Source organism: Astatotilapia calliptera, chromosome 13, assembly GCF_900246225.1.
Source record: "Astatotilapia calliptera chromosome 13, fAstCal1.2, whole genome shotgun sequence".
NCBI classification, from domain to species: Eukaryota; Metazoa; Chordata; class Actinopteri; order Cichliformes; family Cichlidae; genus Astatotilapia; species Astatotilapia calliptera.
In genome coordinates, this window is record NC_039314.1 from 31,949,380 (window position 1) to 31,976,839 (window position 27,460).

Sequence of the window (27,460 nt, forward strand, 5' to 3'; positions counted from 1 at the left end):
TTGAAATCTGGGACAATACGCTGTCCTAATGGCCTCTTTAATTTGCATCAAACTCTATTTGACCTCATGCTGAGCATTCAATTTAAAATATAACTAATATAAGTTCAGCAGTTGGAATAATTTCCAGTTCTTTTATCTGCTTAATTTGCCATGAGATAATAAGGAAACATCTGGCCATGAAACTGTTTTAGTGAATTCTCCAATTAATTTTGAGCATCTGAATATGCGTCTGTGTCTAAAAATGGTTGTATCTATATTATCTATATTAAAAACATCTTTGCAATACTTTTGTTAAACCCTTTTCAATTAATGTAGCTAAGATCAAAAAATGATTTGCTTGTTAATAGCACTCTGTTTACAGTTTGGTAAAAAGTAGACTTTAGGGATGCACCGATACCACTTTTTTGGAAATGAGTACGAGTACTTGCATTTAGTACTCGCTGATACCGAGTACTTAATGAAAACATGATTTAAATTTGCAGGTAACAGCTTTAGTCCTATAATTTAACAAAAAACAAACAAACAAGGGACTAGTTTGGAATTAAGAACATTTATTTAAAATGAAAAGCATGTTGTATGCAACATATTACAGAATAAATAATTATCCATCCATCCATTCGCTTCCGTTTATCCTTTTCAGGGTCGCGGGGGGCGCTGGAGCCTATCCCAGCTGTCATAGGGCGAGAGGCAGGGTACATCCTGGACAGGTCGCCAGTCTGTCGCAGGGCTAACACATAGGGACAGACAACCATTCACACTCACATTCACACCTAGTGGCAATTTGGATTATCCAATTAACCTATCCCCACAAGTTGCATGTCTTTGGACGGTGGGAGGAAGCTGGAGTACCCGGAGAGAACCCACGCAAACACAGGGAGAACATGCAAACTCCACACAGAAAGACCTCGGCCTGATGGTGGAATTTAACTCAGGATCTTCTTGCTGTGCGGCAACAGTGCTAACCACCGTGCCATATATAAATAATTTATAATAATAGTTTTTTTATAAATAATTATAAAAAAACAAAATTTAATTTTAAATTTGTTCATCTGTTTCTCTGTTTAGAAGTCTCACTAGCACAGTCACAGCTGGGATGACATCAGAGGCTAGTGCATCGTAGCTGCTCACTTTTTTTAGTTAGTTCCTCAAAGGGGACGAGAACAGTCGTCTCCATAAGAGCCCATTGGTGAGCGGTGAGATAGTAAGGGAGTTCGTGCTCGGACACGCCCAGCACTCGCTTTTGCTCAATGAGGGACTGGAGCATGTAATACGTGCTGTTCCAGCGCGTCTGTACGTCCTGCTGCAGTCTCTTTATTGGCTGGTTGAGCTGTCCCTGAATATCCTCGAGGCGGGAGTAGGCTAAGGCGGAATGTTTAAAATGCCCAACTATTTTCCGCCCCACTGCTTTAGCATCAGCTATGCTCCTCTGTGCTAATAAGCATGGGTAAATAAGCGTGGGTACAGCAACACAGCGTGGGATTAACCCCTTACATGCCGCTCAAACATAGACAGGTCTCAGACCGTGCTATCGGTCCTCGGTATCGGGGGACTTTTAACGAGTACGAGTACTTTAGAAAATGTGGTGCATCCCTAGTAGACTTCATATAAAAATTCACCTGCAAAATTGGCTTTTTTGATATTGTGATACTAGCACTGCCTACGGATAATAAAACACAAAAAAAATCTATTTCAGTACTACTAAAATGTTAAAATTGTTACTAAAAAACTGAAACAATCAAGTCTATATCACATTTCAGACAAACTTTCAGTGGTGTTTTTGAATCCTAACATTTGATTCATTGCTGACTATTTAATGGAAAAATGATGAAGGATAATATATTTAAAGCTGCCACCATCTTTGAGTGATTGATTTTTGAATAATTTTGATCTTTTAAACCCTTTTTCTAAAGCTCATTAAAGCTTGACCTGCAGAAACAAGGAGATATGCAGTAGAGTTTGAAATGTTTCAGGTTCCACCTTTCACTGCCTCTTTAGGTCTGTGAAGGTTCTCAGTCATCCAGGTCATCGTAGTCAAAGGAGCTTGCAAACAAAAGCGTCTGGACTTCTTTAAGTTGCTTGAAGACGTTTCACCTCTCATCCGAGAAGCTTCTTCAGTTCTAAGGTCAAATGGTGGAGAGTCCCATGTAACATGTTCCCTCTAAGCCTGAAGGAAAAAAGAAGGAACACACACATGTAAAGGAAGCACTCAAAACGTGCGGCTATCCTAAATGGGCGTTCTTAAAGTCAGCAAAGAGGCACAGAAAAGAAGACCAGACACCAGCGAGGGAGGATAAGAAGGACAGACGCAACAACATTGTCATCCCCTATGTAGCCGGTGTATCAGAGAAACTCAGGAGAGTTTTCTCCAAGCATGACATCCCAGTGTATTTCAGACCCAGCAACACGCTCAGACAGAAACTGGTTCACCCGAAAGACAAAAATGCCAAAACACAGACTTAACAATGTGGTGTATGCTGTACAGTGCAGCGAGGAATGCTCAGACCTCTACATTGGAGAGACCAAACAGCCACTTCACAAGCGCATGGCACAACATAGTAGAGCCACCTCCACAGGACAAGACTCAGCAGTCCATCTGCATCTAAAGGTCAAAGGTCACTCTTTCAAGGATGACAATGTTCACATTTTGGACAGAGAGGACAGATGGTTTGAAAGAGGAGTGAAAGAAGCCATCTATGTCCACTGTGAGCGACCATCTTTGAACAGAGGCGGTGGTTTACGACACCAACTGTCTGCCATCTATAATCCAGTTTTGAGATCCCTTCCCAGACGCCTTAACGCCCACTCACATCCTGGGCCATCTGACCTCAGGAATTCGCATGATAAGGTGGGGCCAGGTTTCACAATGAACACCCGAAACTCTGGCTGATTGGGACCCACACCCAGTTTCACACCTTGGCTCAGGCGATTAGAGGATCATCAGGGGGTCCTTTTGTCCCTCTGTGGGGGGAAACTCCCACTAGATTTATATCTGGGACTCTCCACCCTTTGACCTTAGAACTGAAGAAGCGTCTCGGATGAGAGGTGAAACGTCTTCAAGCAACTTAAAGAAGTCCAGAGGCTTTTCTTTGCAAGCTCCTTTCACTGCCTCTTTAGGTTTCATTTATTTGTAACTAACTGGAATTCTTGAATCTAATGTAATTGTAGGTGGTAGGTTGGATAAATGTTTGACTCTATCCATTTGACTGATTATTTCATATTACAAGGATGGACCTGTGTTTCACCCATTGTGTGGCATTTCTGCTCTTTGTCAAATTTCATCCTTCAGGTTAGATTCTGTTAGTAAGGCTTGATTTTTGTAATTGGCAACGGTTAAAATGTGTCATCCTTTTACAGGCATTGCTCAACACACAAAACAAACTGCGAGCACTGGTCCCAAATTTCACCTTTAACTTGGGGTTTTCGGGAAAGTTCTATCACACAGGTATGCATAATCTTTCTGTTTTTCTACATTCACAACAGCCATGAACTTCTTTAGACTGCTCTATTCAAACATGCAGGTGAAAATGGAAACTTGTGTTCTATGCTGGTGTAGTGACCCCTCAGTGTATTCAGAAGGTCACTCATTTCCTGCTGTGCTACATGTGGAAAAGTACAAATGTGGAACATAAAGCGGTTAAAGTATTCAACATGTCAACACAAGTAAAAATATTTCTAACGCTGCTTGTGGTTTTTGTTGCTTTATTTTGATCACAAGCTCTCTTTTTTTATTTCGGCACAACTTGAAGCCTGGAGCGAACTCTTCCTGCAGTTTCCTCCACAGTGTCTCCTCCGTTACTATATAAAGAGAGGGAGTCATTAGTCCCCTCATAAACACCTGTCCCCACTGCCAGCCTGACACAGTCTCATGAGATCACTGCAGCAGGCCAGAGACCTGCCGCAGTGCTATTGACATGAACCCTTTTACCAGATGTCGGTAACAACGTGTCCAATCCAGAAGAAATTAAACCATAGATGGTCCATAAATTATCTGTAATAATGAGAAAGGAAGAAGTATTCAACAAATGAAGAAAGGGAGGCGTGACAGGCATGGAAAATCACAGTACCAGCTGAAAAAGTTGATGACCACTTGTGGAGAGAGATCTGGAAGCAGCCTGTACAATTATTTCCAAGAAAACAATAAGTAATGCAACCACCATAGCTTGTATGCACGCTCACCATACACAACTCTGATGCTGAAGAAAAGGCATGTTGAGGCGTGTTTACAGTTTGCTGAAAAACATTTACACAAGCCTGTGAAATACTGGGAAAATATAGTTTGAGATTCTCTTGGATACGGGAGTCAAAGACACTACTTATCACCCCACAAACACCATGCTTACAATGAGGTTTGGAGGTGGGAACCTCATTGTGTGGGGCTGTTTGTCAGCATACAGCACTGATGTGCTTCATATAATTGAAGGAAGGATGAATAGGAAAAATGTACAGATACATTCTCAAATAAAATCTGCTGCCATTTGCCCACATGATGAAGATGAAACGAAGATGGACGTTTCAGCAGGGCAGTGATCCCAAACACACAGCCAAGGAAACGAAAATAAAGCTGCAATAATAGCCAGGCCTGATCTGAATCCAGTTAAAGATCTGTGGAAAGAACTAAAGCTTGCATGTGTGGATTGCATGCATTGTACATCTGTTGAGAATTTCATGTCAATAGCATCTTTTAAAATATCACCAATTTTCTGAGTGAATATACAGTGGGGCAAAAAAGTATTTAGTCAGCCACCGATTGTGCAAGTTCCCCCACCTAAAATGATGACAGAGGTCAGTAATTTGCACCAGAGGTACACTTCAACTGTGAGAGACAGAATGTGAAAAAAAAATCCATGAATCCACATGGTAGGATTTGTAAAGAATTTATTCGTAAATCAGGGTGGAAAATAAGTATTTGGTCACCTCAAACAAGGAAAATCTCTGGCTCTCACAGACCTGTAACGTCTTCTGTAAGAAGCTTTTCTGTCCCCCACTTGTTACCTGTATGAATGGCACCTGTTTGAACTCATCATCTGTATAAAAGACACCTGTCCACAGCCTCAAACAGTCAGACTCCAAACTCCGCCATGGCCAAGACCAAAGAGCTTTCGAAGGACACCAGGAAAAGTATTGTAGACCTGCACCAGACTGGGAAGAGTGAATCTACAATAGGCAAGCAGCTTGGTGTGAAAAAATCAACTGTGGGAGCAATCATCAGAAAATGGAAGACATACAAGACCACTGATAATCTCCCTCGATCTGGGGCTCCACGCAAGATCTCATCCCGTGGGGTCAAAATGATCATGAGAACGGTGAGCAAAGATCCCAGAACCACACAGGGGGACCTGGTGAATGACCTGCAGAGAGCTGGGACCAAAGTAACAAAGGTCACCATCAGTAACACACTACAACGGCAGGGAATCAAATCCCGCAGTGCCAGACGTGTTCCGCTGCTGAAGCCAGTGCATGTCCAGGCCCGTCTGAAGTTTGCCAGAGAGCACATGGATGATACAGCAGAGGATTGGGAGAATGTCATGTGGGGCCATGTATCGTGAGATTTTGAGCCAAAACCTCCTTCCATCAGTGAGAACTTTGAAGATGAAACGAGGCTGGGTCTTCCAACATGACAATGATCCAAAACACACCGCCCGGGCAACAAAGGAGTGGCTCCGTAAGAAGCATTTGAAAGTCCTGGAGTGGCCTAGCCAGTCTCCAGACCTCAACCCCATAGAAAATCTGTGGCGGGAGTTGAAAGTCCGTGTTGCTCGGCGACAGCCCCAAAACATCACTGCTCTCGAGAAGATCTGCATGGAGGAATGGGCCAAAATACCAGCTACTGTGTGTGCAAACCTGGTAAAGACCTATAGTAAACGTTTGACCTCTGTTATTGCCAACAAAGGTTATGTTACAAAGTATTGAGTTGTATTTTTGTTATTGACCAAATACTTATTTTCCACCCTGATTTACCAATAAATTCTTTACAAATCCTACCATGTGGATTCATGGATTTTTTTTTTCACATTCTGTCTCTCACAGTTGAAGTGTACCTCTGGTGCAAATTACTGACCTCTGTCATCATTTTAGGTGGGGGAACTTGCACAATCGGTGGCTGACTAAATACTTTTTTGCCCCACTGTATGTTCAATACTTATTTTACCCGCTGTATCCTGACCTAACGTTCATGTGTAAAAACGGCCTGATATAATTTCATCAGTGCAGCTTGCTGCTCGAAACATTACCAAGTATAGTTTTGATCTGTGCAGGTTAAAACAGATGCTGTAAAGTCTGTTTGGAAGAACTGGTTTCCTTTGTTAGCGTCGCTGCTGCACGATCAGCAGCACTGACTGGATGATTTCATTCATTTTTCAGTTCCTTTCCTGTGAATGTGAAATGTCTTAAACTTTGAGGGAAATATTTGGCACAAATATTTAGAATTTGGTGGTCAGAGGGGGGCAATGCTACTGTGACTTTAAAATACTTGGCACTGACTCAAACATTAATTGTTCATTCTGGGTTTCAGGGCAAGCTCATCTCATACACTTTCTCTTCCTAGATAAAAGTGAATTCGGTGCAGATCAGGTCATGTTAATTATGCTGTGTGTGCACCTGCTTGTTTGTATTCAGGCACTGATGAAGAGGATCAGGGAGATGACATGCTGCTGCAACACAGGATGGACTTCTGGTGGTTTCCTCACATGTGGAGCCACATGCAGCCTCACCTCTTCCACAATGTCAGCGTTCTGGCTGAGCAGATGAGACTCAACAAGGTTTTTGCTCAGGTGGGCAACATTATTACACTGGGCAGTCTCACAATATGGAAGCTTGATTTCCTGCAATAAAACAAAAACAAAAATACAGCAGATTACAGAGAGGGAGATGCTGCAGTTTTAAAAACAATTCCGCAGGTGCATCTGATCAGTTACACTGACACCGTTCTGTCATTTTGACATGTCACTTCACATTTCAGTGAATATTCTTCACTGCAGCAGTGGTCACGTATAGTTTTACATGATATAGCAGTATTTGTGATGCATCTTTTTCCAAGATGGCGCCAGTGTGTGTGGCTCGCCGTCTGGCTCTTCCTCTGCTGTGTTTGCTTTAGGGCTGCCACGATTTGTCGACTAGTCACGATTACGTCGACGATCAAAATCGTCGACGACTGATTTAATAGTCGACGTGTCGTTTGAAGCTTTGTAAGATCGCAAAAGACGCAGGAATAATAGCAGGATTTAAGAGTGTAATAACGGACTGAAACAGAAGATGGCAGCACAGCATGTACAAGGATGCCAGCTGCCGTTAAACCCCGAAGAAGAAGAAGCTGTGTCCCAGAATTCATAGCGCGGCCCAGCTTAGTTTCCAACAATGGCGGTAGCTAGTTAGTTTTAATATTACTCTTATTATTCTTTCTGGGTCACAAAATAAACATTTAACATATTTTCAGGCGAGAATGTAGCTGTGTAAACCTCAAATATCGGCTCAGTTTATCAGGACACCACATATTTTCAAAAGCGCTCCGACGTTTTCGGAGACGTCTGTTACCCACTAGCTCGATAGCTAGCCGGGGGCTAGGTCACTAGCGCCGTGAGAACACCGGACTCCCGACAAATTGTTTTCAAACCCACCGCCGTCTTTCGCGACTCAGGTTAAATATATATGAGTCACTTAGATAAATTAAAAATGTTATTGTTTGGCTTTTTTTTTTTAGTATTTTATTTGTTCCTGAGTAAATCGGTTTGGCTGAGATTAAAGTTATAGTTTTTACACAGCTGAATAAACGTCAAGCAGACAGCTGATTATCAGAAGTGTGAGACGCTGGAGAATATACTCCGGTGTCCTGTTATATTTTAGATAGCAAGGAGTTTATTAAACTTTACCGAAACAATCTGCAAATTTCATTAAAATTGAATAAACTATCATCTTGTCTTTATTTTTAGTTAGCACCTTAAAAGCTTAAAGCTGTAAGCTAATGATAGTTATATAAGAGCAGATGCTGCTGGTGCAATAAGCTGTAGTTTTACGTCCAGTGGATGATGATCTGATTAGTCGACTAATCGCATAAATAATCGGTGACTAGTCGACTATCAAAATAATCGTTTGTGGCAGCCCTACATGAAGCCCTCAGGTTCCCTTATGATGCTCTCCCTCCTCGATTTTTCAAAGAGGTTTTTCTCACTATAGCATCAGCTGTACAATCCATTGTAAATAGTAGTTTGTCCTCTGGTGTTGTACCTGTCAATCTCAAACATGCGGTGATTCCGCCTCTACTCAAGAAACCTGCTCTTGATCCTGATATTATTGCGAATTACAGACCTATTTCCAAACTGCCTTTTATCTCAAAGATTCTTGAAAAGGTAGTTTACAAGCAATTAATGTCCTTCCTAGAAGAACACGGTATTTTAGAAGTTTTCCAATCTGGTTTTAAAGCTTTACATAGTACCGAATCTGCCCTTTTAAGAGTTTTTAATGATGTGTTTTTGGCAAATGACTCAGGTGACTGTGTTATTATTGTGCTGTTAGATTTAACTGCTGCTTTTGATACAGTGGATCATAATATTTTAATTTCCCGTTTAGAGGAGTTGGTGGGTATGCGGAGTACCGCACTGCAGTGGCTCAGATCCTATTTGGCAGAGCGAACTTTCTCTGTGAAACTCGGGGAGTTTGTATCCTCTGTTGCTTCTCTTCAATGTGGGGTCCCACAGGGTTCAGTTTTAGGCCCGCTTCTTTTCTCTCTATATCTCCTACCCCTTGGGTCTATTTTCAGGAAACATGGGATTTCTTTCCACTGCTACGCCGATGGCTCCCAGATTTATTTCCCACTTAAAAAGATAAATGGCTTCTCAGTAGACCCGCTGCTCAGATGCCTTGATGATATAAGGGCCTGGATGGCTTTGAACTTTTTACATTTTAATGAACAGAAAACAGAAGTGATGGTTTTTGGTGGCGCTTCTGAGGCTATTATAGATCTTGATTCACTGGCACAGTATGTTAAACCAGTCATCACTAATCTGGGAGTTAAAATAGAGGCAAATCTTAAACTTGAAAGCCAGGTCAGAGCTGCTGTAAGATCTAGCTTTTTTTCATTTGAGGGAATTAGCCAAAATAAAGCCTATCTTATCGAAACAGCATTTTCAGACAGTAATCCATGCCTTTGTTACTTCTAGGCTGGATTATTGTAACGCACTTTATTTTGATGCGTCCATTAGGCGCCTGCAGGTTGTGCAAAATGCTGCAGCACGTCTTTTAACTGGAACAAAAAAGTTTGAGCACATTACCCCTATTTTAATTTCACTCCACTGGCTACCTGTACATTTTAGGATTGTTTTTAAAATTCTCTTATTTGCTTTTAAATCTCTTAATGGCCTGGCCCCCCCCTACCTCTCGGAGCTACTACAGCCATATACACCTCCCCGTTCCCTTAGGTCCGCCAATCAGCAGCTCCTTAAGGTACCAAAAACTAAGTATAAATCTAAAGGTGATCGTGCTTTTGCTGTAGTTGCTCCAAAGTTGTGGAATGATCTACCCTTGCATGTAAGGCAGGCCTCTTCTCTCTCTGAATTTAAAAGTCTTCTTAAAACATATTTATTCGCTGAAGCCTTTGCCATTGATTAGAGGGGTTGACTCAATTTGTTTTGACATGTTTTAATTTATTTTAGTTTTTTAGTTATTTATTTTATCTTATCTCATTTTAATTTGCTTTTAGCATGTACAGCACTTTGTGAACTCTGGTTTTATGTTAAAGTGCTTTATAAATAAAGGTGGTATGGTATGGTATGGTATGTCAAGTGACTTTTCTAAATGCATTTTGTAAATGTTCTTACCAGTTAGATGGTACCAGTCAAAACTTTAAACATGTTCACCTGTACATAATTTTGACAGCTGCTTTGATTAGAGAAGCAACATCCTGCATGTAGATATGAGGATGCATCCACAGGTTTATACAGATAGTATCGGACAGTGTGACTCATTTACTTTACTTCAGACACGTGAGCCGTCTCTAATGTCACATGCTGCAAGATCCTGGTTGATTCTGTCTTTGTCCAGGAAAAATGAACTTACGTGCTATAGTTCATTGATTGTAAATGTGCTCAACTTTTAAAAATGTTGAAAAATACCCATTTAAATAGACGTGCTGTTGTCTGATGTAATAATTTTAGAGACAGTTAATTTTCTTTAAAATTGAGAAACAGTTGAAGTCTCAAGCTAACTTCGAGGAAAGAGGCAGAAAATGTTTTTCTGCGTATATTTCAGATCAAACATTTGATTATATGACAAGATAACACAACTAAACACAAAATACAGGTTCTAAATGAAGGTTTTTATTATTAAGGGAAAAAATCCATATCTACATGGAACTGTGTGTGTGGGGGAAACGATCGCTCCCTAAACCTAATAACTGGTTTGGCCGATGCTGCCGTAACATGTTGCTGCTAAGGATGCCCCGAGCGTGAAAGTGGACCCGAATGCAACTTCAGATGGAGGCACAATACTTGGTTTTCTAACAAGACTTTATTAATGAACAGCAAGTGAAATATACTCGGAAGCAAAGAACATGAAGCGTGAGCCAGAGCGAGAGTCGGGGAGTGGGTTTTCAAGTTTTATTGTCATATACGGATAAACAGTTTAACATTTACCTGTAATAAAATTCTTGTGTCCCTCAGCTTTACATGTACATATGGAAAGTGTACAGGTATATTAAAGAAGGACAATAACAATAATAATAATAAAATAATACTTTAGTATTTTATTATTTTTAAATATTAAGAACATTTGAAACAATTGTTTGGTATTTACAGTTTGTGCAAAACTGTGCAGTGAGGATTTAAAGCGGTTACAGTGACAGTGTATAGAGTCCAATAGTTGTACTGAGTGTGTAATGGTGTGTGCAGAATGTCAACAGTTCAGAAGCCTGATGGCTTGTGGCTAGAAACAGTCTCTGTGTCTGCTAGTGTGGGTCTGAATGCTTCTGCACCGCCTGCCGGGCGGCAGGAGTGTGAAAAGTCTGTGGCTGGGATCAGAGGGTCCGCTGCGTCTTCCTCATGCAGTGATGTCTACAGAGATCCTGCATGGCTGGCAATTCAGTCCTGGTGATGCGCTGTGCTGATCTCAGGTCACCAACATGGTGTGACAAACTCAGATCCTCTGTGATGTTGATGCCCAGGAATCTGAAGCAGCTGACTTTCTCCACCTCTGCTCCTTCTATGGGGGTGTGGCCTCCTCTCTGTAGTCTCCTGTAATCCACAATGAGCTCCTTGGTTTTGCTGACGTTAAGCAGCAGGTTGTTGTCGCGGCACCATGATGTCAGGGCTCTCACCTCTGCCCTGCATGCCGTCTCATCTCCATCAGAAATGCAGCTGATGATGATGGTGTCATCTGCAAATTTGACGATGGTGTTGGAGCTGTGTGTTGCTGTACAGTCGTGGGTGAACAGGGTGTACAGCAGGGGGCTGAGCACACATCCCTGGGGGGCATCTGTGCTGAGTGGAAGTGTGGATGCGGTGATGCTGCTGATCCGAACCACCTTTGGTCTGTCTGTCAGGAAGCCCAGTATCCAGGTGTGCAGGGAAGAGCTGATGTTCAGGTTACGGAGTTTCATTACATGTCTGGATGGTATGATGGTGTTGAAGGTGGAGCTATAGTTAATGAACAGCATCCGCACGCATGTGTCTTTTTTTTTTTCTGGTCCAGGTGGGGGAGGGCAATTGCTATTGCATCGTCTATAGATCTGTTGTAGGCAAACTGGAGTGGATCAAGTGAAGCAGGGATTAAAGATGTGATGTGAGCTTTGACTGTACGCTCAAAGCACTTCGTAGCAATGGCGGTGAGTGCTACAGGGCGATGGGCATTTAGGCAGCTCACATTAGTTTTCTTAGGGACAGGGATGATGGTGGTCCTCTTAAAACATTTTGGGACAGCAGACTGGAGCAGGGAAAGGTTGGAAATGTCTGTGAAGACATCTGCCAGCTCGTGGGCACACGCTTTGAAAACCCGACCTGGAGTGTTGTCTGGTCCAGGAGCTTACTGAGTGTTTACTTTCCTGAAGTATTTACACACGACTGCCTGAGATATCTGAAGAGGGCAGCTGTCCTCTTCCAGCAAAAGCTCCTGAGATAGATGTTTATCAAACCGTGCATAAAAGGTGTTCGTGAGTTTCCTTGGATCGCGGCATAAACTCCTTCATTTATTAACTGCATTTTGTTCTTACTTGTTATCTTTGTCTTATATTAGGGCTGCTCAATTAATCGAATTTTAATCACGATTACGATCTGGGCTTTCAACGATCATTAAAAATGACAGAGCCGATTATTAGCCCCTCCCTCATTTATCCGCGACACCTTAAAGGCCGGTCCGTGAAAATATTGTCGGGCATAAACCGGTCCGTGGCGCAAAAAAGGTTGGAGACCGCTGATTAAGAGGACCCGAGGGAAGCTCGGAAAGCTAAGCAGAAGTTATTTGGAGAGGAGAGTGACTGCTGTTGGTTGAAAAGAGAGGTAAAAAAAAACTTCAGTGGTGTTGCACACTATTTTATATTATTTTCTAAAGTCATTGTTAACCCTTTAAATCCGGTCAGAGCAGCATGCTCCGTTTTGTGTAACTATTTTTAAATCCCTGTAGAACCCGAACCACGTAAGCTAGCGCAATAATTTGTTTTGCATATGAAACCGGAGGAGTTGTACTTACATCTTATGCCATCAGCTTGTCCTCGGTCACGGTTTCCTTCCACATATAGCTTTGCAAAAATTGCATAAAAAGCGCTTGCAGGAACAAAAACATAATATTCCAGAAACACGCTTTGCCGATCCGATCAGCTGTTCGTAACACTTCCCACAGTGAAACAGACGTCAGCGCGAACTGTCGCATGTCCGCCATTTCCTGGCCGAAACCGGAAGTGACGTCATTTTCGCGGAAATGTAGTTTTTTTACTTGTAGGCCTTAAAAGCCTATACTGGTCATGTTTGACTTTTCTGAATAGTTTCTGGGATGCTTAGAACTCGAATTGCACTGCTGGAAATAGTTTATTTTGATGCACCTGCTGTTTTCTTTGCAAATTTGCATCATAGGATTGTTTTTTTTGTTTTTCCTGCAGTATATAAAAATTGGTGTATCTCCAAAATAAAACTATGAAGACACTCAAAATAAATTTCCTGTTGTTGTAAACTATTTTTTGCAACTTTTTTGTATTTAAAGTTTTGAGGGATAAACCTCTTAAATTTCTCCAAGTAGAAATATATGTAAAAAAACAAAACAAAAACGATATAAATTTTTTTGTAGTTTATTGCACTTTTTTGCAATTAATGTAGTTACTATGGACTTAATGCATACATATTATTAAAATATGGGCTATAACAGTTATTTAGCAACTTGAAATGCTCCCACAAATGGCACTACAACATGTAAAAAAAATAATATAAGCTCTGGCGGACTTGGTTCTATAGTAGGTCTTAAAGGGTTAAATAAATATCGTCAAATAATCGCGATCTCAATTTCAGTGAAAATAATCGTGATTATCATTTTTGCCATAATCGAGCAGCCCTATCTTATATTTAAATTTGTTTGAACTGAAACATTTAAGTGTGACAAACACAAATCGGAAAGGGGGCAAACACTTTCTCACACCACTGTACATGAAAGCTGGTTTTTGGATTTTGGTGCCACTCTGGCATCTAAAGGCGTGTAGACTGTATTATAGCATTTATATAACAGTCTTCTCATCATACTGACCACTCAAAGTACTTAACAGTACAAATCACAGCTGGTTTTCCCTTTTTTTCTTCTTGTTTTTTCTTTTCGTATCTAAAACATTGTAAAAATCGTGACTTGGTATGACTAAGTTCACTGTATCTGCTTGCCTCTGTGTGGGGCTGTAGCTCAGGAGCTAGAACAGGTCAGCTACTGACCAGAAGGTTGGTGGTTTGATCCCTGGCTGCCTCAAGCTTCATCCCAAATATCCCTGGCAAGATACTAAAGCGCTTAAAGTATAGAGGAAAGTGCTTGTGTGAATGAGTGAATGTGGCATGTTGTATAAAGTGCTTTGAATGCTCCAGGAGAGTAAAAAAGCTCTATATATGAATCAGTCCTTTATCTTTTTTTCTCCTTTTTTTTTCTCTTGACTACAACTGTTTCTACCTGTCTGTCACCTGCTAACTCCATATGCTGTCTTCTTACTGGTAAATGGATTCTGTTTCTTATATAGCGCTTTGCATTTCTACTCGCCCGGAGTGCTCAAAGCTCTTTATACAACATGCCACATTCACTCATTAACACAAGCACTTTCCTTTATACTTTAAGTGCTTTCTGACTAACATTCATACTTCGATGGATTCATCAGAGAGCAGCTTGGGGTTAGTATCTTGCCCAAGGATATTTAGCATGAAGACTGGGCGAGCCAGGGATTGAACCACCAACCATCCGATCAGTAGCTCTACCTCCTGAGCTACAGCTACCCCTTATTCTTATTGTACCATTCTCTCTCCAGGAGCATGGCATCCCAATAGATATGGGCTATGCAGTAGCTCCACACCACTCTGGGGTTTATCCAGTTCACAGCCAGCTATATGAAGCCTGGAAATCTGTGTGGGGAATCAAGGTGACCAGTACAGAAGAATACCCTCATCTAAGGCCAGCTCGATATCGACGTGGCTTCATTCACAATGGCATCCAGGTCAGTCCACAGTCTTTGTTCTTTAATAACACATGTGTTTGTGTGAAGAAAATTACATCTTTCAGCCAAGATGATGTGATGTGAACTTTTGAAGGTTTTTGTGTTAAAAAAGGACAAGCTATCTGTTAAGATGTTATATTTTGAATGTTGTATCAGTGAAGTCTGTAGTATTTCTTAAGGCTCTGAGTGTTTGCAAGAGGTTTTTTGCTGGCTTAATGGTAACTAATAACAATTTGCCGCTGATTACACAGAAACAGATTTTCAAAGTCAATAGCTAGAAAGTTTCATTTGTGACCAAGTGACACTTTCAGCCTCGGCTTACTGCAGGTAAGTACTGTCACAAGACTACCATCATTGCCTTACAATGGGCTTTTCACTTAGTTTCATAATTCATGATTGTTTCATAATTATGAAAATGCTTCTTTTCATGACAGTTTCATATTATCCATCAGTACCATTCACAGAGAGCTGGGGAAAGGCTCCAATCAAACCATTGTTAGATGGAGAAAGATGTACCCTTAGGCCCCCTCTTTGGTTCACAGATGGTTTTTCTCTTTTCACATAAATGGCCTCCTTGACTCCTCCAAAACCGACATTCCTATTAGGGCTGGGCCATATTATACCGTTCATGGTAATAACGGTACAATGTTAGGCAACGATAAGAAAATGAAATATCGCGATAGAATATGGTTAAAACGCCCATGCGCAGTGCCTTTGTTTTCATATGCACATGGCGAAAAAGCATGGCGGCAACGGAGAATGAGAAGGGAGAATCAGAATACTTTATTGATCCCTGGGGGAAATTATTGAAAGCGGATTGTTGAGTGAAACGGATGAACCAGAATTGGTTTGTAAAAGTGGTGCAACTTCAGTGATGTTGAACTGGTTTGGTGTCCGTCAGATACACGACAAAGCAGGTTTTTTTTGTAGAACATGCAAGCGGGCCGTCGTTATTGTCGTGTTTGTTGGACTAAGGTGCTCGCAAATCTGGAAGTAATCTGGGTCCTAAACTCCCTCCACTTCAGCTCCCAAAGTCAAACGAACACTGCGGCATCACTGAGACTTAAAAACTGTCTAAATTCTTTCATCTTTAATAAAACGATCAACATTGCTGCTTTACCAGGTGTAACTATGAAGTTTAACTTCCAGGCATCCATGAAAGCAGAATGTATTACATGTAACGGAGTTAGAAGTTAGCTTGCAAGTTTTGCTAGTTACCTAAGCATGATATAGCATGTTCTGACAGAGATTTCTGAAAAAATTCAAACGTACAGCTCTGCTATCACTTCCAACATAAATGAGGACAGAAAAATAAACAGCATGCAATTGCATGGCAGGATGCTATACACGGGCCAAACTTCAGTCAGGAGAACAACTGAGATCATTCATTCACAATACGAGGTTAGTCATTAATATACTGCAACAACATGGGAACAGAGCAGCTGCGAGAGAATTCAGCATTAATGAATCAATGTTACGGAGGTGGAGGAAGCGCAGTTTTTGGCTTTCCCCATATTTCAAAAGTGCTTCATCTCTTTGCTATGACTGTTGCTCGGCATAATTTGCAGATGATAATGGTTGTAGCCACTGCGATGCTTTCGACCAAAACAGGCGCAGCTTGATGACATCATCAACATGCGGTAGAGCGGTATAGTCAAAATCTCTATCGTTGGCCAAATTTATATCGTTTCTATCGTATATCGTTTATATCGCCCACCCCTAATGCAGTGGATATTATACATGGTTATGCTCAGGATATGTCAGCCCATTTCTACTGGAAATGCCTTTTGGTTAAACTTTCAGCAAGGAATTTGCATTTGCACTGTAAAATGTTTATATAGGTTTAATGCACATAAAAAAACGGCTTCTTGTGTAAGTGAAAATAAATGGATGGTGTTTTTTTGCGCTAGTCAAGTTGTGGAGTTGTATTTTGTCTCGCATCAATTATATCGTCAGTTATATCGTTATCGCAAATTTTCAAATATATATCGTGATAAATATTTTTGGCCATATCTCCCTGCTCTAACTCCTATATTTGAAATATAGATAAGATAAAATTACAAGAGCAAGACATACTTGGTCAGTGTTGAGGTTGGTCCTGTTATTGAGGGTGGAGACATCTCTTATAAATGACCTCCATTGCTTGCAGTTGGCCATTTATGTGAAAGGAGCAGCTGTGGCTACACTTGGATAAGTGAAAAAGTTTCCCACTAAAAACACATGATGCTGAGAACACAGAGGAACAGAATCAACTTTTTGGGGTTTCCTTACCTAGATGATTGACCAATCAGAATACTTTATTAATCCCTAAGGAAATTATGTATATATCCCCAATATTTAATGCCCTATTTGTTCATTTCAGGTATTGCCCAGACAAACTTGTGGTCTATTCACCCATACAATCTTCTATAATGAATACCCAGGAGGTTCAAAAGAGCTGGACAAGAGCATCAGAGGGGGAGAGCTCTTCCTCACCGTCCTCCTAAACCCTGTAAGAAAACCTCCATGCACACTACAGCTGTTGGCTTGAGACTGTCTAGCACTCATGTTTCACACGTGTCAACTTTACATGAGACTTGAGTGTCTGAAGATTTGGCCTGGCTTTACACAAAGGTCATTCCATCTTCAGTCAAGTTTTAGAAAATGTCCTGCTCGACCTCCAATTTGCATACAAATTTTAGAGTCCAAAGTTTGGACATCTATAATGAGTGCTGTGAAATTTCAGATTCATTTTTCAAATAGTTTTCAAGATGTATATTTTTTGAAAAATGGTCTGTTTTTTAACATGAAAATGTTTTTGACAGCAATCATTGTAAATGTTCACATTTTCTACCATCTAGATTTTATGCAACTTGGACACGCAAAAGGCTTGGTTGATTTCAGATGGACTCACCCTGTAAAATTAAAAGTGTTGTCATTTTTACCCCACTCTTTCTACCCCGCCCACTAAGAGTGGGTGTCACTTCCACCCCCTCTTAGTGACCTTGACCTCAAGGTGAAGATCAGAGGTCAAGTTTTCTGAAACTCTTGTCATTGCAATAACTAAAGACCAAGGTGATGTAGCAGGTTCAAATTGATACCGTAAGTGCATATGCTAAAGATCTCGGACGAGTTTGCGTCTCAGTGAGCTCAACTTAAAGGTCGAGGTTAAAGTATTTCCTAAACTTGCCCCATATTTCCAATGAGTGTTTCACCACAGAGTTGAAAGTGGAGAACCAAGTACAGCCAGAAAAGATGTACTGTTGTTGCTGTGTAGTTCCATAGTCACCCAGTCAGAATAGCCACTCTGAGTGAGGTACAAGTACAAAAACACCAGACAGCTTATGTTAGCGGCCCAATAATAAAAACAAAAATTGTTGAAGTGTTGAAGCCCCCCCTTCAGTTTCAGGCTTTTGAAGATTGGTCTTGGGTGTTTACCTTCCCATGTGTGAGGTGACAAAACAGAATGCAACACATTGAAAAAAAAAATCTTAGAAATAAAAATGGGTAGAGCCTGGAAGAGGTATAAAAATAAATAAATAAATTAAAAAAATTGGGGTAAAATAGTCATTTTTAATAACGTCCTTAGAAAATGGTGTCCAGTGGGTGAAGGACAGCTTCAATTGGTTTAGCAGTGTAATCAAATTCTTGTTTGTTTGTTTTTTGGTGCCTGTGTGTGTTTGTTTGTTGTTGTTTTTTAAGGGTTTTTTTTGTTTTGTTTTTTTTTTTTTAACCCTTAAGGGCAAGTTAGTGAAGTCTAACAAACTTGCTTTACTACTTAAGAGGAAAAGCTTACTTTTATTGAGGTTCAGTTTATACCCTGAAAGCAGATTTAATGTTTATTGTTTGTCTGCTACAACATTGGACTGCCTCAAAGGGAATGCTCTGGCTGATCAGTATAGAAATCACTTGTCCTTTAACCTGGAAAAGCACTGGCCCCTCTGGCATTGTAAAACCCCCTGATGTGGGTCTCCTGCAGGAAAGCCACATCACTGTTATGGTGCTTAATAACATGGAAGAAAGCTTTCGCTGTCTTGACTGGATGATTTAAACCTTTAACATTCCAGCTTAGAAAGTTTAAATGCTGACTAATCTGATTCCTAGAGCACAGACATTGTGCACACTCACCTTAAATGATAGAACAAACAATTAAACAACAGATGCGTGTTAGTCCAGAACAGGAAAAAGAAGATTGAGTAGATGTGTAAGGTTCTTGGCAGTGGACCCCCCCCCCCCAACAAAAATGGCTCCCAAAAACCAAGCACCAAGCTCTTCTAACTAAGAAGTTGCAGACTTAACCATTGCTTATCATTTACTTAAGGTTTTTTCTTCAATTCTACTAAGACAAAATAGGATGAGAAAGATTAATGATATTAAAAAAATAAACAAGATGTTTAAGACACGAGAATAAGGGGATAATGGAGAAATTTTGTGGATATAACATGCAGTGTGTGATAGTAAATTCCCAATGTCAAACATTTTAATCAAAATTTGAAATTCGAGGGAAAAAGTAAAATTTTAAGTTGGCAAAGTTTGTCAGCTTTCTTTCTTTATTGTCATTATTCAAATATAATGAAATTATTGAATACTTTCTCACATGGTGTAAAAAGAATTTAAGTAACATAAAATGCTAACATGTAATAAAAAGTGAACACACACACACACACAATTAAAAATGAAATTAAAATAAAACCTTAGGATGGCAGTGTTATAACATATTTTTAACTTTCTCAATCCAGATCAGTATCTTCATGACCCATCTGTCTAACTATGGCAATGATCGTCTGGGTCTGTATACATTTGAGTCTTTGGTGAAGTTTGTCCAGTGCTGGACCAACCTCAGGCTGCAAACGTTACCACCAGTCCAGCTTGCCGAGAGGTATTTCCAAATCTTTCCTGATGAGAGAGACCCGCTCTGGCAGGTGGGTTGATTCATGTGGTTATTTTTAAAACTTGAGAAATCCAGTTTCTGTTTTCACTTCACTGTATACACAGTCACCTAATCACTATAAATCATTAAATAAAGCAACAGTTAAAAGACAGCTTCACAACAAAGAGTGTTTTTTTTATTGTTATTATATTATTTTATTGTTTTACATACATTTTATTGTATTGTTTTATTTTAGAAATGAAAAAGTCTTCATGCATTTTCTTTTAAGTTAATAGGTAAAAAAGGCATAAGTGCCAGATTCATGATAAGTGCAGTAATTCTATGCACAAGGAGTTTGATGTAAGGAAAAACAGTGAATGTATAATTATCGTTAAAGCATCTAGTTTAGGGGTTTGTGGGTTTTTTGTAAATACACATTAATTGCACCTTTGCTAATAACCTGATCAGTGGATTTTTTTTCCCTGACTACGGTGTGTAATATGTAAAATTTTAATTCATTCATGATTTCTAATCTTAAAAGTTTAAGTATTACATCTAAAATCTACCTTACCTACCCTTTTCCCCCATCTTTTGTACAATTTGGAAATTGAAATGCCTACTTCAAGATTTGGGTGATGTGGGAGTATGTGACGAAATGATAAACAAAACCATTCATGTCCCTTTTATTTATTTTAAAATGTAACGTGTATAATATCTGTAATGTAAAATGTAAATGTAACTTTCACCCGTCATGGAAGATGACACACTGTGTGGATTTTTTCTTTTTTCAGAACCCTTGCCATGATAAGAGACACAAAGATATCTGGTCTAAAGAGAAGACCTGTGACAGATTGCCAAAGTTTCTCATCATTGGACCACAAAAAACAGGTATAGATTCCTCTCATCTGTCTTATTTAATTCTCTGTTTTGATTATTTTAATTGTCTTGTTTGCTCAAAGGTACTACAGCACTTCATTCATTCCTGAGCATCCACCCAGCAATCACCAGCTCCTTCCCCAGCCCTACCACCTTTGAGGAGATCCAGTTCTTCAGTGGCGCAAACTATCACAATGGGATTGACTGGTAAAAACACATACACACCCTGTTCACTGTGTACAGAGCCTTAAAGGAAAGCCTGGATCTGTGCAGCGCTGCCATGACTTGTGTGCATAAATGTAAATGCGTAAATGTCCCACATTACCATCCATCCATCCATCCATTTTCATCCGCTTTGTCCGGGGCCGGGTCGCGGGGGCAGCAGCCTAAGCAAAGAGGCCCAGACCTCCCTCTCCCCAGCCACCTCCTCCAGCTTTTCCGGGGGAATACCAAGGCGTTCCCAGGCCAGCCGAGAGATATAATCTCTCCAGCGTGTCCTGGGTCTGCCCCGGGGCCTCCTCCCGGTGGGACATGCCTGGAACACCTCACCCAGGAGGCGCCCAGGGGGCATCCTTGTCAGATGCCCGAACCATCTCAGCTGGCTCCTTTCGATGTGGAGCAGCAGCTGCTCTACTCTGAGCCCCTCCCGGATGGCCGAACTTCTCACCCTATCTCTGAGGGAGAGGCCAGCCACCCTTCGGAGGAAGCTCATTTCTGCCGCTTGTATCCGCGATCTCGTTCTTTCGGTCACTACCCACAGCTCGTGGCCATAGGTGAGGGTAGGGACGTAGATCGACCGGTAAATTGAGAGCTTCGCTTTTACACTCAGCTCCCTCTTCACCACGACGGACCGGTGCAGCGTCCGCATTACTGCAGCTGCAGCCCCAATCCGTCTGTCGATCTCCGGCTCCCTTCTCCCATCACTCGCGAACAAGACCCCGAGATACTTGAACTCCTCCACTTGGGGCAGGAACTCATCCCCGACCCGGAGTGGGCACTCCACCCTTTTCCGGCTGAGAACCATGGCCTCAGATTTGGAGGTGCTGATCCTCATTCCCGCTGCTTCACACTCGGCTGCGAACCGCTCCAGTGCGAGCTGGAGGCCCTCACCCGATGAAGCCAACAGAACCACATCATCTGCAAAAATCAGAGATGAGATTCTGAGGCCACCAAAGCGAAAGCCCTCCGCCACTTGGCTGCGCCTAGAAATCCTGTCCATAAAAATTATGAACAGAACCGGAGACAAAGGGCAGCCCTGGCGGAGCCCATCACCCACCGGGAACGAGTCCGACTTATTGCCGGCAATGCGAACCAAGCTCTTGCAACGGTTGTATAGGGATCGAATGGCCCGTAGCAATGGGCCAGACACCCCATATTCCCGCAACACCTCCCACAGGACACCCCGAGGGACACGGTCGAATGCCTTCTCCAAGTCCACAAAACACATGTAGACTGGTTGGGCAAACTCCCATGCACCCTCAAGTATCCTGGAGAGGATAAAGAGCTGGTCCAGTGTTCCGCGACCAGGACGAAAACCGCATTGTTCCTCCTGTATCCGAGGTTCGACTAACGGACGAACTCTCCTTTCCAGCACCCTGGCATAGACTTTCCCAGGGAGGCTGAGGAGTGTGATCCCCCTGTAGTTGGAACACACCCTCCGGTCCCCTTTCTTGAAGATGGGGACCACCACCCCGGTCTGCCAGTCCACAGGTACTGCCCCTGATCTCCACGCAACATTGCAGAGGCGTGTCAACCAGGACAGCCCTACAACGTCCAGAGCCTTCAGGAACTCGGGGCGGACCTCATCAACACCAGGGACTCTGCCACCAAGGAGTTGTTTAACTGCCTCAGTGACCTCGCCCCCGGAAATTGGCGGGTCATTCCCCTCATCCCCAGACTCTGCTTCCTCCTCGGAAGACGTGTCAGTGGGATTAAGGAGGTCCTCGAAGTATTCCTTCCACCGCCCGACAATTTTCTCAGTCGACGTCAGCAGCGCTCCGCCAGCACTATACACAGTGCAGGTAGAGCACCGCTTTCCCCTCCTGAGACGTCTGACGGTTTGCCAGAATCTCTTCGAGGCAGCCCGAAAGTTTTTTTCCATGGCCTCTCCGAACTCCTCCCACACCTGAGTTTTTGCTTCAGCCACTGCCCGAGCCGCATTCCGCTTGGCCTGTCGATACCTGTCGGCTGCCTCCGGAGTCCCACAGGCTAACCAAGCCCGATAGGACTCCTTCTTCAGCCTGGTGGCTCCCTTCACCTCTGGTGTCCACCATTTGGTTCGGGGATTACCACCACGGCAGGCACCAACCACCTTGCGGCCGCAGCTCAATGCAGCAGCTTCGGCAATGGAGACGCTGAACATGGTCCATTCGGACTCAATGTCCCCAGTCTCCCTCGGAATGCTGTTGAAGCTCTGCTGGAGGTGTGTGTTGAAGATCTCGCGGACTGGGGCCTCTGCTAGACGTTCCCAGCACACCCTCACTACGCGTTTAGGTGCACCAGGTCTGTCCAGCGTCTTCCCCCGCCACCTGATCCAACTCACCACCAGGTGGTGATCAGTTGACAGCTCAGCCCCTCTCTTTACCCGAGTGTCCAGAACATACGGTCGCAGGTCTGCTGATATGATTACAAAATCGATCATCGACCTACGGCCTAGAGCATCCTGGTGCCACGTGCACTTATGGACACTCTTATGTTCGAACAGGGTGTTCGTTATGGCCAAACTGTGATTAGCACAGAAGTCCAATAACAGAGCACCGCTCTGGTTCAGATCAGGGAGGCCGTTCCTCCCAATCACGCCCCTCCAGGTCTCGCTGTCGTTACCCACGTGAGCATTGAAGTCTCCCAGCAGGACAACAGAGTCTCCAGGTGGAGCACCCTCCAGCACCCCCCCCCCCCAGGGACTCTAAGAAGGCTGGGTACTCTGAACTGCCACTCGGCGCATAAGCGCAGATGACAGTCAGGACCCGTTCCCCGACCCTAAGGCGCAGGGAACAAACCCTCTCGTCCACCGGGAAAAACCCCAACGTACCGGCAGCAAGCCGAGGGGATATTAGGATACCCACCCCAGCCCGTCGCCTCTCACCAGGGGCAACTCCAGACTGAGACAGAGTCCAGCCCCTCTCCAGGAGACTGGTTCCAGAGCCCAAGCCATGTGTAGAGGTGAGCCCGACTATATCTAGCCGGTACCTCTCAACCTCACGCACTAACTCAGGCTCCTTCCCCACCAGAGAGGTGACATTCCATGTCCCTATTGCCAGTCTTGGCAGCCGGGGGTCAGTCCGCCAGGGCCTCCGCTCCTGGCCGCCACCCGGCACACATTACTTTTTTTGAAATAATCTGCTGTCCATTTTCATTTTAGTATGACATTCCCTGTTTGGTCTTTAACAGACAGCAGCTTTGTTAGTTTGTTGCCCCACATAAGCAGAAGATGGATGGATGGGGAAATGGACTGAAGCAAAATGGAAAACCGTTCTGAAGTCAGATCAATCCAAAATTGAAAGTCTTTTTGGAAAACCTGGATATATTCCCCAGACTTATGAGGAGAGGGACCCTTTGGTTTATTATTGGGGGAACATTCGCTCCCATCCTGATGATGTGCAAACTAGATCGAACAACAAACAGAAGCGGTGGATCTTAAAATTGGACAGTGCAGAGGCCTGTCTAATGCCAATTTGGGAGCTGCTACGGCAAAAGCCTTGTGCCCTCGGCACATCCAAGAGCAATCGGGAAGGACAGTGCAAGTGCAACAGTTCTGAGATGGGCAAGGCACATCTCAGAGGAAAGAAATAAAAGAATTTAAAAATGAACCCTAAAATGGGCGGGCAGCCAGTGGAGTGAGTATAAAATAGAAGTAATTTGCTGTTTTCCAGTTAAGTCATACTTTTGCACCAGCTGAAGACGAGGCAGGAAGGACTGGCTAACACCTACATAAGTTGCAGTAATCCAATCCAGAGTTGTGATAAAGGCATGGATTACTGTTTCAAAGTGATCTTTCAACAGTTTTTCTATTTTTGCCACTTGTTTCAGCTGAAAGAAGCTGGATTTCACCACTGCAGTTATTTGACTGTCCAATCTAACTGTCCATCATAAAACCCAGGTTTGTGACTGGAGGCCTTAGATACTGTGCCCACCAGGACCAAACACAATACTTAGAGTTCGGTCCTCCTGCACCGTTCAGCGCATTGGGTGGCAGATCTCTGCCAGCGTAATCGATCAGCTGCGGTTGCTTCGGCCTCATCCCAGGCGCGTAAATCATCAATGAAAGTCCTCCGCCATGTTGTACGGGGGCAGCCTGGTTTGCGTCTTCTGTGGGGTGGGTTCCATGTGGTGGTGATCTTGTGCAGTCGGCACGGGAGTTGGGGTAGAATGTCATGGAGGGGACATGTGGCGGTCTGGCAGTGGTCTTCTTCATAGGTGACATGGTCCCGGTAAGAGACCCGTCTTAGCCATCACTGTTGTGGACCAACAGTGAGCAGTGGCCCGTCAGCAGTACTGATTCTGCTCCATGAAGAGACTTCAAACCAGACTAAAACAACCCAAGGATGTTTGGTTTTTTTTTTATTTAATTAAATTTATTTTATTTTATTTTTTATTTAAAGGGCCTTCAATTTGCTATAAACATTTATCTAGAGAATTTTTAAAAGAAAAGAAAGATTGGAAATGGACCCGAAGTTGGGTAACACACTGGGATCCAGGCCAGGTTTTTTCCATCTGTGGTTGTTTTAAAGCTTTTAGGAACCACCCTTGAGGAAAAGGCTAGTGTTAAAAACAACAAGAACAAATATGCCTAAAACAGAAAGAATTAAAGAATCCAGGTGGGATTCGTTTTAGACTGTCTGGTTTTGAATGGAGACACTGACTCTGATATCGTTTGGCAGGTGGAATAAAACTAGAAGCTGAGCCCCAAAGTTCTGATCAAAGTAAGCAGAGAAAAGCGCAGCAGTGAATGCAAAAAACAGGCGTGTGATCTGAAAACACTGTTTGAAACAGACACATCGTGAGATGTCTGTGTTCATGTTCTTCTGTGGGTCCGGACAACCACTGCGTGAAGTTAGCGAGTCAGTTAATGCTGTCAAGCCAGCGCACATGTACATTAAAATCTCTAATCATTAGAGCTTTATTATATTTAGGCATGATTTCAGCCAATAACTCAGAAGAGTCATTTGCAAAGTCCTTTGTGTATTTAGATGGTTAATAAATCACAGTACAGAACACTGGGCGAGAGCAACCCAGCTTAGTTCAGAGCTGGAGGAAGAGGATGACTGAGACAGCTGCTTACATTTAAGAAAAACATTTGGAGCCAGATTAAACCAAAAGAACACAACAACATTCCTCTCTCTAAAGCCCAGTAACTGCTCTCCTTCAGTCACAGAAGTTAAAAGAAGAGGCATTGATACACTGTCCAGCTGCTGAAGACACGTTGTTGCCATCAAATTCAGAATGACACTAGTGATGGGAATTGCTTTGAGTCAGCACCGTCTCTAAGCAGCATGTCCAAGACATTGCATTCATGCAAATTAATTACATGCTGAGTGGTCAAATGTTTGCTCATGTTGGAGCTATTTCCACTCTTTGTTGCGATCATTGTTGCGTCGTTACTCAAAGTAATTACTACACACATTACACAGAACACTTTTCTTAATAAGTAATGTTACTGTCTAACAATATAAACCTACAGGGTACAGCCCCACACACTAGGAGTTGGTTTCAATAATCGGTTTACCGATTCAAATCGATTTTTAAATATAAATGTATTTAGCCAGAAACGCCAGAATCTCGGGTTAAAGACAAAACTATTTCAACAACCACCAAACAGCTAAAACGGCAAACGAGAGCAGGAAAACCGATTCCACACAGACGTTGTGTTGTCTTATAAATTGGACACTTTTATATTAAGAAGCAACACACAACTGTAAAAGCTGCTCAGTTTAAAAATATTTCTTTAAAAAAAAAACACATTTCACCTCAGTACAGTTGTGTAATGGTGTGCGTGTGTGTCCTCCTCAGGTACATGGACTTCTTCCCATTCCCTTCCAATGTCAGCACAGACTTCATGTTTGAAAAGAGTGCCAACTACTTTGACACAGAAGTAGCCCCTAAAAGAGCTGCGGCCCTGCTCCCCAGGGCCAAGATCCTGGCAGTGCTCATTAACCCGGCTGACAGAGCCTACTCCTGGTACCAGGTGAGAATGCTCACAGTGAGGCTTGTTAAGATTCAAGAATTGAGAAAGGGTACAAGAGGTGATCGAAAAATAACCACACTGGTCCGGCCGGGTGAAGTCAAACGAAGATTTTAATTCACATGTGGGAAGATCACTGAACACAGCAATTGATCTTCAACTTACTAAAGCACAAACAATTATTTTATAACATCAGGGTTTATTTACTGACGCCCCTTCATGCGTCACAGATACATTTTATACATAGATCAGATCAACATCATCATGACTTTTTACCTAGAAAATCATCTTCTATTTTCATGGCTAGCCCTTCCTGTCTACCTTTCAGTTCTTGTCTTGTTCCTCTTTCTTGCCGAGACACCAAGAAACGGTTCCTCTTTTACCAAGACAATTTTGCAGTTACAGCCAAACATATCTAACCTCTTCCTCTAAATAAATCTAATTTAAAGTGTGTGTGTGTGTGTGTGTGTTGACCTCACATGCTCTTTGTGTCACCTCTTCACCTACTGTCTGTGTCTCGTCCTCAAATGCTCTTTCTCAATTCACCTGTTGCACTTCTGACCTTTTACCAGACCAGAAGCTCACTAAGACTATGTGTATGTCTTCTACTAAATAAATGTTTTAACCAAGAACCTCTACTAAAACCTTAATACAAGAATATGAACATATAAAAGATAATAAAATAAACTGATATAAGTGTTTTGTAAGCATGTATTGCAATTCCTTCTATGTTCTAGTTTTCCCTCAGCATGTATCACCTGAACAGTCACGTCAGTGAAGCTTACGACCTTTAAAGAACCTGAACATCAACTCAAATAAGCACAGATATGCAATATGTATAAAATAATTATAACTGCCCCTGAAATACAAAGTTAACATCATCATAAACATCTTAAGGCCATCT

The 27,460-nt window shown here is 42.4% G+C and overlaps 1 protein-coding gene across 2 annotated transcripts in view; it reads left to right on the plus strand.

Moving 5' to 3' along the window:
- The window catches only part of ndst2a (N-deacetylase/N-sulfotransferase (heparan glucosaminyl) 2a), a 64,556-nt gene that overhangs the window by 23,482 nt on the left and 13,614 nt on the right, over positions 1-27,460 (plus strand). For both annotated transcript variants that reach the window (XM_026191234.1, XM_026191235.1), the window contains exons 4-11: positions 3,355-3,442; positions 6,616-6,770; positions 14,465-14,650; positions 17,013-17,141; positions 19,369-19,551; positions 20,291-20,387; positions 20,459-20,582; positions 26,385-26,559. In XM_026191234.1, coding sequence (XP_026047019.1) covers positions 3,355-3,442; positions 6,616-6,770; positions 14,465-14,650; positions 17,013-17,141; positions 19,369-19,551; positions 20,291-20,387; positions 20,459-20,582; positions 26,385-26,559 — 1,137 coding nt within the window. The remainder of the gene's footprint in view (positions 1-3,354; positions 3,443-6,615; positions 6,771-14,464; positions 14,651-17,012; positions 17,142-19,368; positions 19,552-20,290; positions 20,388-20,458; positions 20,583-26,384; positions 26,560-27,460) is intronic.